The following is a 12,613-nucleotide window of genomic DNA, read 5'->3' on the forward strand; positions in this document are numbered from 1 at the left end:
GCGTGTTAATTCCGCTAAGATTTTTTCTGTCTCCACTCTAGAGTCTTATCCCAGAATAAGGCCAGTAAACATCTCTTGAGGAAGCCTCGTGTAGAGGCGAAACACGTTTCGAATTGGTAAAAGACATATCTTAAAATAGCACCGAATTCAATAAATTTTCTTAACAGAATTAATTACATCATAAGTAATCTTATAAAATAAAATTATGATTCAGTACTTCTCAGTAAATAAAAGATTTATAGCAGCGTCTTATAAATACAGCTACTGTATTCACCCTCGTGCAGTAAGCAAATAATACCCGATATTAGTCAGAAAACGACTGAGACGCTATTTGAAGTAGACAACCATGACAACGACGGTTCTAAATGATTTCCTTGTCGAGCAGTTGGATTTACATAAGCCTCTTACATTTATCTGACAGCCTGGTACTTGGATGGAGATTGATGAGTGAATAATTTAGGCTAAGCATAATTGATTTGTGTATAAATAAATCTATGTATAAACTGGCGGAATTTTGGATAGTGTAAATATATGGATTATTAATGATCAAGGCTAACTTTAATATATAATGAAAAAATCCCCGAAAATTTTAAGAGACTGTTATGAAATTCAAAAGTATTGTTAAAAATGTGTTATATGATGTGGAAGGAAACTTAATAACATAAATGGACTTTCTTCATCATTTCACAGGTTGAAAATGAACAGCCCTAAGGCTATTTAATGGAATGGGTGAAAGTTTTCGACGTCAATAGGTGTTCCCCTGAAAATGTGCTCTGGAAAGGTCACGAAATGTCACTAAAATAATAATAATAAAAAGATTTGTCTTAAATATGAAACTTTTACGCAACATCTAATGTAAAACATTAAAAGTGTTTTATTCAAAAGTTTTTTTAAATCCTATTTTGATTTTTTTTGAACCATTTTTTTTTATTAAAATAAGGGACGAGACGAGCAGGACGTTGAGCTGATGGTAATTGATACGCCCTACCCATTACAATGCAGTGCCGCTTAGGATTCTTGAAAAACCCAAAAATTCTGAGCGGTACTACGATTGCGCTCGTCACCTTGAGATGTAAGATGTTAAGTCTCATTTGCCCAGTAATTTCACTAGCTACGGCGCCCTTCAGACCGAAACACAGTAATGTTTGCACATTACTTAACTCCGTTGTGATACCCATAATCTTGCCGGCTTCCTGTGCAAAGGAGTCTCCCACTGGTATTATGGTAACCATTAGAAATAGCTTCAAATAGCTATTTTAAATTATTAACGATAATAATTGTAAAAGCCAATATCTTAGTATCGTGGTGTGCTGAGAGAATGTCGTTTTCTCTCCAGAATCTAACTGTATGTTTTGTCAACTTAGTGGACTATTTACTTATACAAATAAATTTTGTAATCAAACTGCGGGACTCGAACCCGCGCCTCTCGGATTCCTTGTTAGCGCTCTTACAGACTGAGCCAACCGTTCCAGAGAAGCATGGATCGTAAATCTTGGTATGTCTTGTTCAACTCTTATGTTGTGGCTTCATCTACAGGATCTAATTTACAGTCTTGCTCTCCAATAATTGCATATTATTAGGATATTGACTTGAGATGTCACTCAAAACAATTTTTCCGTACCACTGAACTTGACCTAACTGACAATAAATAACTTAATTTTGATGCAGATATATTCGCGTTCACAACTACTATTATATTATTGACTAGACAAACCTTAGAATAATCCTGTAATCTCAAAATTTCATTCCCTGTCAAATATGTTCACACTAGGAGTTCATGTATTGACAAATTCCTAGGAAATTGACTCAGCTTAGAGCGAAGCTTTGCGAGGCGGATATGACGTCACCACACAATTACCAGCACTTCATCATACAATATTGAGTTACGAACGGTACTAGTGGCTCGGATATTTCAATAATTTATTGCGCTTCGTCGCTTGAAAATCTTTCAGGATATTTTATATAGCGTTGACGGCTTTTTATTTGATATCAGAGGCAATAACAAGATTATGGAGAGCTGTTAAATAATATTAGTCGCAGAATCGAGTTAAAAGGATATTTTGTATATGAATATCATGAAAAGCCTTTTCAAATTACTCGAATACGTACATTGTATAAAAAATAAATGCTCAGAATTTGACTGACAAATTGGACTGTTGGTTATTAACTATCTGCGTTGTGGTTTTTCTTAATATTTTATGGAATCAATTTCTGCCTGCAGTTTTCCCGAAACGATACGACTTTCAAAACGTTATAGTAATTTTTGTGCATAACTTTATATTTATTGTATAAAATATAATGTTAAATACGGAAACTATAAATATAGATTAAAAAGAGTGGCAATGAGTTTCTTGCCATTTCATCTCATTAAAGTTCAGTTTTTTCGAAGTTGTGGTATTTTTTTATTCACACGGAATCTCTAAGGTTTCTGGAACAAGAAAAAAGTTTATAGTTGCTTTCTCATAGTGGGGCAAATGCCTAGTTTCCATTACGAAAATGCAAAAATATATCAAACCCCAAATAACAGATGAATAATGTCTTGTATTAGTTTAAAATCATCCGTATTGCAAAATTTCTGTAATAGAAATGTAAACACGTTATAGAAGAGGAAAATTGCTGGAAGAATTTGAAGCGAGCTGGCAAATCAAGCGGAAAATCTTTATAATCTCCGGTGTCAAAAGTTTCTAACTATGACATTGACATCAGTATCTAAATGGAATGAAATGTTCATTTTCAGATTGAAACTCATTTCGACTGTGGAAAGTTGTATATCTGCATAGCGAGACATTGTAACACAAATAAATGTAAATAGTTTAATAGCCATATGAGTAACTAGGTACAGAGGCAAAGCTTAAGAGCGGACAAAATTTTTACCTATTTTGGTAGGGTTGTCACAAAAAGTTAAAAGAAATTAAATAAAACAATTTTTTTAGTTTTTTTTTTGTTTTGATCACTGATATTAAATATACAGATACAAGATATCATGCAAAAGTTACAGTTAAAGGAGTGTCCGCATGTATTCTAAACTATATTATATAAATTATATATTAACGTCTAGTTTAGATATAATATATTGAAAGATATATATTTTTAAATATTTATTTCATTTAAAGACAGACCTAAACTAGAAAGTAAGAAATAAGAACTATGTATTGATGATAACCTTACATTAAAAATGCATTTTTAACTTAAGCTTTACCAAATATTAAAAGTTTCATGTTACTAGCCGTTTCTATGCCTAGTTTGGGGCAAGATAAGTTGTACCAAAATTTATGGACGATGCGGGACTCGAACCCGTGACTCTGTTCCTCGGGTTTCGTCCAAGCGCTCTTATCAACTGAGCCAACCGTACAAGCGCTCTTACCAACTGAGCCAAACTTTTTATCAATTATTTTTATTTTATTATAATTCAGCATTAAAAAATACATAATAGTTCAAATTTTCACTCGTCTACGATCAACACCTATTTTTGTATCGCGATTTTTATAGTATTCTGTTCTGGATTTATATATATTAAGATTGTGATAGGATAAATTTTATGTACTATATATTTGGTAGGTCTGAGAATCAGTCGTCATCTATTTTTTATACCCCAAAAGTTTTAATTATTGTTTTTTTTTATTACTTTATATGGCAATACAATGTTTGTTGGGTCAGCTAGTCTTAATATATATAAATCTCGTGTCACAATGTTTGTCCTCAATGGACTCCTAAACTAATGAACGGATTTTAATGGTGATTACTTCATGGAGTGCAGTTTGGTCCAACTTGAGAGATAGGGTAGTTTTTATTTCGATTTGGGACCCATAAATATTTTTATTTTCAATATTTGTTTTGTATGGACATATTTTCTATGAGAGAATTTAGTGACGCACGGTTTGACAGTTCCGCTGTGAAACAATTTCATTCTAACAACAGGGAGCATATTTACGAAATAATTTTTGATGTTTTGAAATATAAAACAGTTGTTTTTTTACTATCTACAGAACAACGTCTGTCGGGGCAGCTAGTATATTATAAATGTAATGTGAATTGTTGTATTACATGTCGGTGTAAGCATGGCAGGTCTGAAGTGAACGTAATTATTCGAACACGTAACGGACTCGACACCGACTCACGCCACTCCGAATTAGGTTGACGCTGTTTACTTTACGAATTATACAGATATTCAAATAAGGCCTTTATGCTTATGTAGTATTACGTAAGCTTTGTGGCTACCATAGATGTTACAATGTACCTACTAGCGTTTGTTATATCCGTTTCCTTTGAGATTAAAAATTTACTCGAACCTACACCTATCGGGTTCTGTCCGAGCGCTATTACCAACTGTTTAGATTTGAAAGAGGAACATCTTACGGTCGTTCCTAATTTATCTCTATCTACAGACAGAGATAAATTATTACCTTCTTCTGTCAGTAATTAGCTGTTAATAATCTGAAGTTGTCCCAATATACCCGATAAGTCATTCTTATCGCCTTATAATGGGACACGTGAATTGCAATTTCCATACAAACTTCTATCGCTGGTAACTTATACGTCGTCCCGTTGACAGACAGCGTGTATGGATAAGGTGAGTTACCGTCGATAAGTTTATTGGGACAGAAAAGTCAACGATACAACTTTTATTATGATTACAATTTTTATCTCAAGTAAGTGATAGACTGAATATTGGGAACGGCCGTAAATCTGTAAATTTTTGAAGTTTTACTTCTTAAGGCGCGTTATGAAAAAATGATGTGAGCTAAATTTTAAGATGCGCGCGCATCACTGTAACACAAAAGTAACAGGATGAAGTTGGTTCCTTAAATTTTCTAACGTTTGCTAACATTCGTTTTTTTTTTGCTTTCTTCGTCCATTATTAGGATAGGCAAAGGTTTCAAGCGTACAGCAGTATTCGTTATCTAATAATTAATTGTCAAAGCCATCGTTGCAAGATCTATACAATATTGCACGAGGAATAAATAATTTTAAGGATTTTTGCTTTTTTAGGCCAATGAAGTATGACTTCTTGCGTGCATACATAAGTACACACTCACTTTTTTTATGGAATTATTGGGGTTGAGCAGGTTATCAAGTGTAAAGCAGATCCTGTAGATGGAGCCACAACCTGAGAGTTGAACAAAACATACCAAGATTTACGGTCAATGCGTCACTCGGATGGTTGGCTCACAGCGTTCGGACAGAACACGAGGGGTGCGGGTTCGAATCCCGTATCGTCCACTAATTTTGGTACAAATTAAATTTAAATATACTAACGAATCGTCTATACGCAAATCAAATTAATGCATGTGAGAGAAGAACAACTGTAACGGAGATACAGCAAGAAAGAATAGAAAAGGGTATCTAATGTTTCTGTAATACAAAATTACTTAATTCATGTAGGTCACGGAAATGCCACATTCAAAAAAAAATTCTTATTGAATGTACTGCTACTTACTACTGTAAAGGGTTGAGCTAATGAGAAGAAGTAGCAAAAAAATTCATTGCCTCATGTCACGGATTATGATTGACAAGTCGTAGACAGCCACGCTTGGAATAGCTCCCTAGTATTTTGATTTTTGAATATTATACTTATTATACTTAATAAAAATGAAAAGAATTTGTTATGTTTTTAAAGTGATAACCCTCACTTCTAGGATAAGGTCGAGTGTTCGAATCCCGCATCGTTCATAAAATTTTGTTTTTCAAATTTTATTTTGTGTAAAAATGAAAAGGTATAAATCAATCTGCAGTTTAATTATATACTTAAACAATGTCTTCAATGTAATGACTATTAACTAATACAAATAAAAAAAAGATGAAATCGTTATAAAAATTAATGTAATATTATTTTGCAGCTACAGAATTAAAATTTGATGTAACAGCGAAATATAATGCGCTTTAAATATTCAATTTATATTCAAAAGTTTAGATAAGTTGGAAGACTGCTTATTAAATACATCCCGGCGACGACCTATAAAAATCCCTTTTACTTTAATCACCCGCGCTCCCTCTTGCTTGAAATTACCCATTATAAAACAATTCATTTGGGAATAAGTAAAAAATTAAGGGTTCCGTATTTAAAATCTCTTCCTCATGGCAATCTTTGTCATACTCGCTTAAATGTCAACGTTTGTGTTGCCTTTTCTAAAATATTAGAGAAGCGTTGGCTGGCCCGTCCGTCATGCTCCTGGATGGGCGCTTATTAGATGTAGCGTAGTATATTAAAAAAAAAGCCTGCTGAGTTTCTTGCGCCCATTCTTTTCAGGTCTGAGGCAGTCTCTTTTGAATGGGTGGTAGTTTTTGACGTTCAATAAGTGATTTTAAATCCTATTTTGAATAAAAATATTTGAATTTGAATTTATGTGGTGGATGTGGTGTGGTGAATGATCCTGTTATAGACCCTGCTTTTGTTGTTAAATTAAAAGCTATGCTTTTATCGAATAGTTCAAATATTTAAAATGTTGGCTTTAGCTACCTTTTTTTAAACACAGGATGTTTGAATTGATGCATACACTGTACTGAATAACTTTTGAGGTGTTTTTTATGATTCAATTACATTTCTAATTATTTACATAAAGACATGACTTGAAACGTGTGAGGATTTCTTGCATCACTTTAAATAGATGTATTTTATATGTTTAATAATATGATTAAGCTAAAAAAGAGTAGTTTTTTGCCACTTCTTCTCATTAAAGCTTAACTTTTCCCAAGCGGTAGTAAATGGTAAAATGTATAAATTTGACATTCAGTAGATTTAATTTAATTTGAAAGATAGGATGTAAATAGTTTTTATCTTTTTATTTAGAGGAGTTCATTATCTTTATATATATAATTCTTGTGTGCGTGTGTATGTCACTGAACTCCTCCTAGACGGCTGGACCGATTTTATTGAAACTTTCTGTGTGTCTTCAGGTGGATTCGAGAATGGTTTAGATTCACAATTGAACTACCTCCTGAACGGCTGGACCGATTTTGATGAGATTTTTGTGTGTTCCAGTGAATTTGAGATTGATGTGTGTCTTCGGGTGGATTCAAGAATGGTTTAGATTCCCAATTAAACTACCTCCTAAACGGCTGGACTGATTTTGATGACTTTTTGTTTGTTTCAGTGAATTTGAAATTGGTTTAGATTCTCAATTACGTCCATATAATATAATTCTCCTGCTCATGTGTATGTTAGTGAACTCCTCCTAACGGCTGGACAGATTTTTCAAATTTAAGAGTTACAGGACAACGTCTGTTGGGTCCACTAGTCTATATATATAAAAATGAATTGCTGTTCGTTAGTCTCGCTAAAACTCGAGAACGGCTGGACCGATTTGGCTTATTTTGGTGTTGAATTATTTGTGGAAGTCCAGGGAAGGTTTAAAAGGTGAATAAATAGGAAAATGCTGCTAAATTAAATAAAAAAAACAATTTTGTTTTTCCTTTGATGTGTCCATACATAATTTCTATGAGAGAATTTATTGACGCACGGTTTGACAGTTCTGCTGTGAAACAATTTCATTACGACAGCAGGGTGCATATTTTACGAAGTAATTTTTGATGTTATTGTATATTATTGACAAATTCATATAAAAACATTATTTTATTTATCATAAACAGAACAACGTCTGTCGGGTCAGCTAGTATTTTATATAATTGTGAGCGAAATTAATTTAAATATCATGAATGGATTTTTATGCCTACCATATTTGTTCCAAGTAACAAATTTTAATATTGAATAATGACGCAATCACCAAAAATATTAGTTTTAAGTTAACAAAACAGTTACCGAGTGAGTTCTATACCAAAAATAGACGAAGTTGAGGACAGGAGCTAGTTAATAGTTTCATAACTAGTTTTTAATAACCACAAAAAGGTCGGGCTAAGTAGAATACTTAAGAGACTTTTTAGCACGGAACCCGGAAGAAGTATCTTAACTCTATTTTAATCGTGAATTACGTTTAAAATAAAGTTGAGATACTTCTTATTATATGAAACATCTGGTAGAGATTGTCCTGTTGTATTATCCGGAAAAAATAGACAATTAGACTAGAATCACAACGAATGTTACAAATGTAATGTAATGTAAGTTTGTTTGTTACGCTTTCACGCCATAACCACGGAACCGATTTGACAAATTTTCAGTTTAAGCTGCGTATTTTAAATATAGAACCCGATTTTGATAGTGACATAAGTGGAGTAGCAGTTGGTATTTTTTTATTGTTTTACGTTTGTCAGTCTATCCCTATTTTCTGGTCAAGATCTGTTCAGTCGGAGGTTTTTTACGGTTTTAATCAAAATTCACTCATATTATAAAGGCTATATTTGTATGTTTAAGTATATTTTATTGGTCCGCTAACTTTAAACAGCCGCTAAGGAGTGCTTTTTCTCATTCTGACTTAGGTCAATAGAAGAAGACAGAGTGCGAAAAAGCAATGCTTTAAGTTAGCAGACTATTATGAAAAAGGGGGTAAGTCTTTTAGTGGTTTAAATAAAACATTTTAGTGGTGACATATAAATCAACCTCAAGGAAATGCTTCGAGCAAATAGCACTACCGTGATACCGTGATACTGTGTAAATAGCATTAGTTTATTATTTTTCACGTTTTTGCAAGCCGTTCATTTTCACTGGCAATGACTTTCTGTGCACAAAATACAATATTGCTCTAAGGGCCTTTAAAAAAATGACTCTATCGGCAATGACTTTCCCAACACAAAATACAATATTGCAGATCATTGTTCACAGGGTCTTAGCTAGTGAATTTACTGAGCAAATGACAATAATGAATAATAATAATGAATGACTTAACATCTTATGAGTCAAGGTGACGAGCGCAATTATTGTAGTGCTGCTCAGAATTTTAAGTTTTTCAAGAATCCTGAGCGGGATGGCATTGTAATGGGCAGAGCGTACAAATTACCATCATCTGAACATCCTACTCGTCTTACCCCTTATTGTCATAAAAAATAAATCTTCTAGATTTTTCCATTGAATACTCAACCATATTTCCTCAAGTACGGTTAGGCTTTTAAGATTGAAATTGCGGCCATATAATCAAATATTGAAACGCCAGTTCAATATTATGATAAAGGTTCGATAGGGTCCTGTTTTACGTCATTGAGACTTTAGCATCAAATAAACTCAGTTCAGTATTAAGATATAAATTTGATAGTATACGTTAGGGCTTCCAATCCTGCCTGTATTCAATCTCAGCATTTGCGTGACTACGAATTTTCAATCCCGCGGGATTTCGGTATTTGCGAGATCCCGCATATTAAAAATATGCACATTTTAAAACAATGAATTTTTCAACTCCACAGTTATTTACGTACATATTACTATTAAAATGAGATCAATCAAATTATACTGTTTTTTTCACAAAAAAAAACAATAACAAATTCTGAATAAAAAGCAAAACAAAACAAATCGTTTTCAAAAAATACACAACGCAAAATAACAAAAACAACCAAAAAAAAAAACACATTTTAATCTGATAAATTATTATTCAACTATTAAATTTTTCACCTTTTAATATTAACTGAAAATGTTTGCGAAGGGCTTGTACGTGAATGAATCTTTCATTCACGTACACACCCTTAAATTTTTATTCTATTCTAAAAGGATGTTGATATAAACATCACGAAAATACGAAACAGTTAATAACTTGAGTTATCAAGGATAATAATTCACACAGATTATCCTATTTTGCATCGCATGCACGCTTTTTTTCAGTCCCGCAAATCCCGCGGATCCCGCGCCTGTAATCCCGCATCCTGCAATACCGAGATCTCGGTATTGCGGGATTGGAAGCCCTAGTAAACGTATTAGGGTCTATATCCTATAGCCCAGTGGTTAGTAACCCTGCCTACTGAGTTAGTGGTCGCGGGTTCGAATCCTGCAATGTGCAAACATTTATATGATGAATGTGACTGTTTGTTTCCGAGTCATGGATGTTTATATGTATTTATGTATGTTTAAGTAAGTATATTGTATTAAATATATTGCTGTCTTGTACCCATAGTACAAGCTATGCCTAGTTCTGGGCTAGATAGTTTGTGTAAATGTGTGTCAATATTTATATTAGGGTATGCGAAAACCAGGTTATTATGTAAAACTAAGTTTTTCGGTTTTATTTTTCTAAGTCGACTACTTGAGAGTTCGGTTCAACTGTTTGTTAATATCTAAAAATACTAAAAATAATAGTGACTATTTATTTTCCATCATATTGAATTTTTTGAGCACAATGTGAGTGATAAAATGAATACTGTATTTGTGTATAAATATTATAGTGAAAGAACAAAGAAACACTAACTTAGATAATTTATACATCTAGACAGAGCCTCTTGTACGTAACGCATAACAATAGGCCAGGTTTAAATTTTAGTGTGCATGACAGCTACATATTTGTTACACTTAGTTACATTCGACATGTTCACAGGTGTAACAGTCTACCTAGATAATAAATAAAACTAGAGGCTAACAGTTCACCGCTATTTTTACATACGACATTATTACAGGTGTCACAGTCTTCCTAGACGTATAAATAAAAAATAGCGGTGAACTGTTACCCTCTATTTTCAGCAGCGCACATAACTAGTGTTGAAAAGTGGATCACGTACTACGAAAACGTTTGAAAAAGATCGTAATCAAAGTTCGGCCAGGCTTCACAGACTCGGCTTAAGTCGCAAAAAGGTGGTGCTATGTGTATGGTGGAATTAGAAGGGCATTGTTCATTAAGAGCTTTTACCATCATACGAGAATGTTAATTTGAACGTGTTGAGAAAACAATTGTATAGTGAATTGAGAAATTAGAATAAATAAATATGTTTGTAGAAAGATGCTCATTAAGTCACAGCGAGGCAAACTGTAGATAATATGGTGCCTAATATGCAAGATTTAAAGAAAAAGTTTAATTCAAATTCAAATACATTATTCAAAATAGGATTTGTGATTACTTATTAAACGTGAAAAACTACCACCCATTCAAAATTAACTGCCTCAGACCTGAGAAGAACGGGTGTAAGAAATTCAGCGGTATTTTTATATATAAAAATATGGATGACAATGTTATATCGTACAATAAATATTTAATTAATTTAAGGTGTCGAGACAATTGTCCCGTGGGGCCCAGAGGCGCGGAGAATGTTCAAAATACTATCTTCGCGCCTCAATAAGGCTACTGGAAACCCAAGCGCTGGCAGCTATCTCGGTCAACGGATCAGCCTAGCTATCCAATGCCGAAATGCTGCCAGTATTCTTGGTACCCTTCCACGTATTGATAGTTTTAATTTTATGTAGTCATAGTATTGTAAATATAATTATAAGATTTGTTTTGCTTGAATAAATAGTTGCATGTAAATAAATATTTATAATTGGAGTCTGAGGGTGTTCGCTTCAATTCCCAGTCTGTGGTTATGATTGAGAAACTCAAATACCACAGAAACGTTTTTTACTATTCTTTTATATTTCGGCATTTATTTTTGTACATTTTCTGGGATCATATTGTAAAAGCATATTCATTGCCCAATAAAAACATACTAACTCGACTTAACCGAGTAGTAAGCATAACAAGTTTATATCTGTTCCTCGTGTTAACATAATGATTGTCGCAGATTCTAGAAACTTCCTCAATGTGCTTATATGTGAACATACGGAATATTATCAAGAATCTTAAATACTTATACTGCTTATGGTAAATTATAATACAATGTAACTATTAACTACGTATATTGATAATAATCCCTTGGATACATCTGCTTCATAAGCATAGATTTACCAAACTTCTCAAACCAAGCTTTCTTCTCGTCATCCAAAGTACCCTGAGTAGTCGATGTCTTCGCCTTCATAAAGTTCTGCAGATAAGACTCATACAGGCTCATTCTAGGTATCACAGAGTTGTCTTCAGCTGGTTCTAAAGGTACGTTGACAGGAGCATACGGTAAGGTAAGCAAGAACTTTCCGGGATCGTTGTAGTAAGGAGTTCGATCTGCTGGTTGTGTGGAGTTTGTAACTGGCTCTGTTTCGATTGTTTCTGTTGTTGGTGCTATAGTTTGGGTTGTGGGACGGTTGTTCTCGTCCCATATGACACCGTCGAGCCATCTTGCGAAGCTGGACGCTTTGGGGAAGGCGTGGGTCTTGGTGTAAATGGCGCAAGTGTGCAGAAACGATGAGACGGCTATGAGAGTATTGTTCTGTATCACCGCGCCACCGTTGTCTTTCTGAAAGGTTTTATATTAAGTTAATGGTAAATTCAAGCAGATATTTTTCTGTAGTATTTAATTTTATTTACTGTGGTCAAAACAGTTCTTACTAACTTAAATACATTATAGCGTTAAAATTTAATAGAAATAAAAAAATAACGTGAAAAAAGTGCAATAAACTATTTTTAACAATATAATAATATAAAGGGTATTAGTTATGATTTAAATGTTTCTACTATTTGATTATTAAACATTCCAACTGACGTGCACAGTACATCAATATGATTGAACTTTCTTGCTTACTACAGTATCTCCACAGGCTAATGCGATAAAATAATCAAAATCTAGTCCCAGGATGCCCGATTCTTTTGATATTCTGCTGTTGTATTGTATGTAAGGTTTACAGCGAAGCCTATTTGGATAATAGGATTTGATCAATGTTACC

The 12,613-nt window shown here is 33.5% G+C and overlaps 2 protein-coding genes across 3 annotated transcripts in view; one reads left to right on the forward strand and one right to left on the reverse strand.

The window, feature by feature from the left end:
• The window catches only part of LOC126970970 (inactive dipeptidyl peptidase 10), a 193,052-nt gene that overhangs the window by 34,564 nt on the left and 145,875 nt on the right, over positions 1-12,613 (forward strand). The gene's annotated exons all lie outside the window — the stretch shown is intronic.
• The window catches only part of LOC126970999 (trypsin-10-like), a 33,305-nt gene continuing 31,252 nt past the window's right edge, over positions 10,561-12,613 (reverse strand). The window contains exon 7 of the mRNA XM_050817169.1: positions 10,561-12,186. Within this exon, the coding sequence (XP_050673126.1) occupies positions 11,689-12,186 (498 nt within the window). The 3' untranslated portion in view covers positions 10,561-11,688. The remainder of the gene's footprint in view (positions 12,187-12,613) is intronic.

The sequence above is a fragment of the Leptidea sinapis genome, chromosome 22 (genome assembly GCF_905404315.1).
Source record: "Leptidea sinapis chromosome 22, ilLepSina1.1, whole genome shotgun sequence".
NCBI lineage: Eukaryota > Metazoa > Arthropoda > Insecta > Lepidoptera > Pieridae > Leptidea > Leptidea sinapis.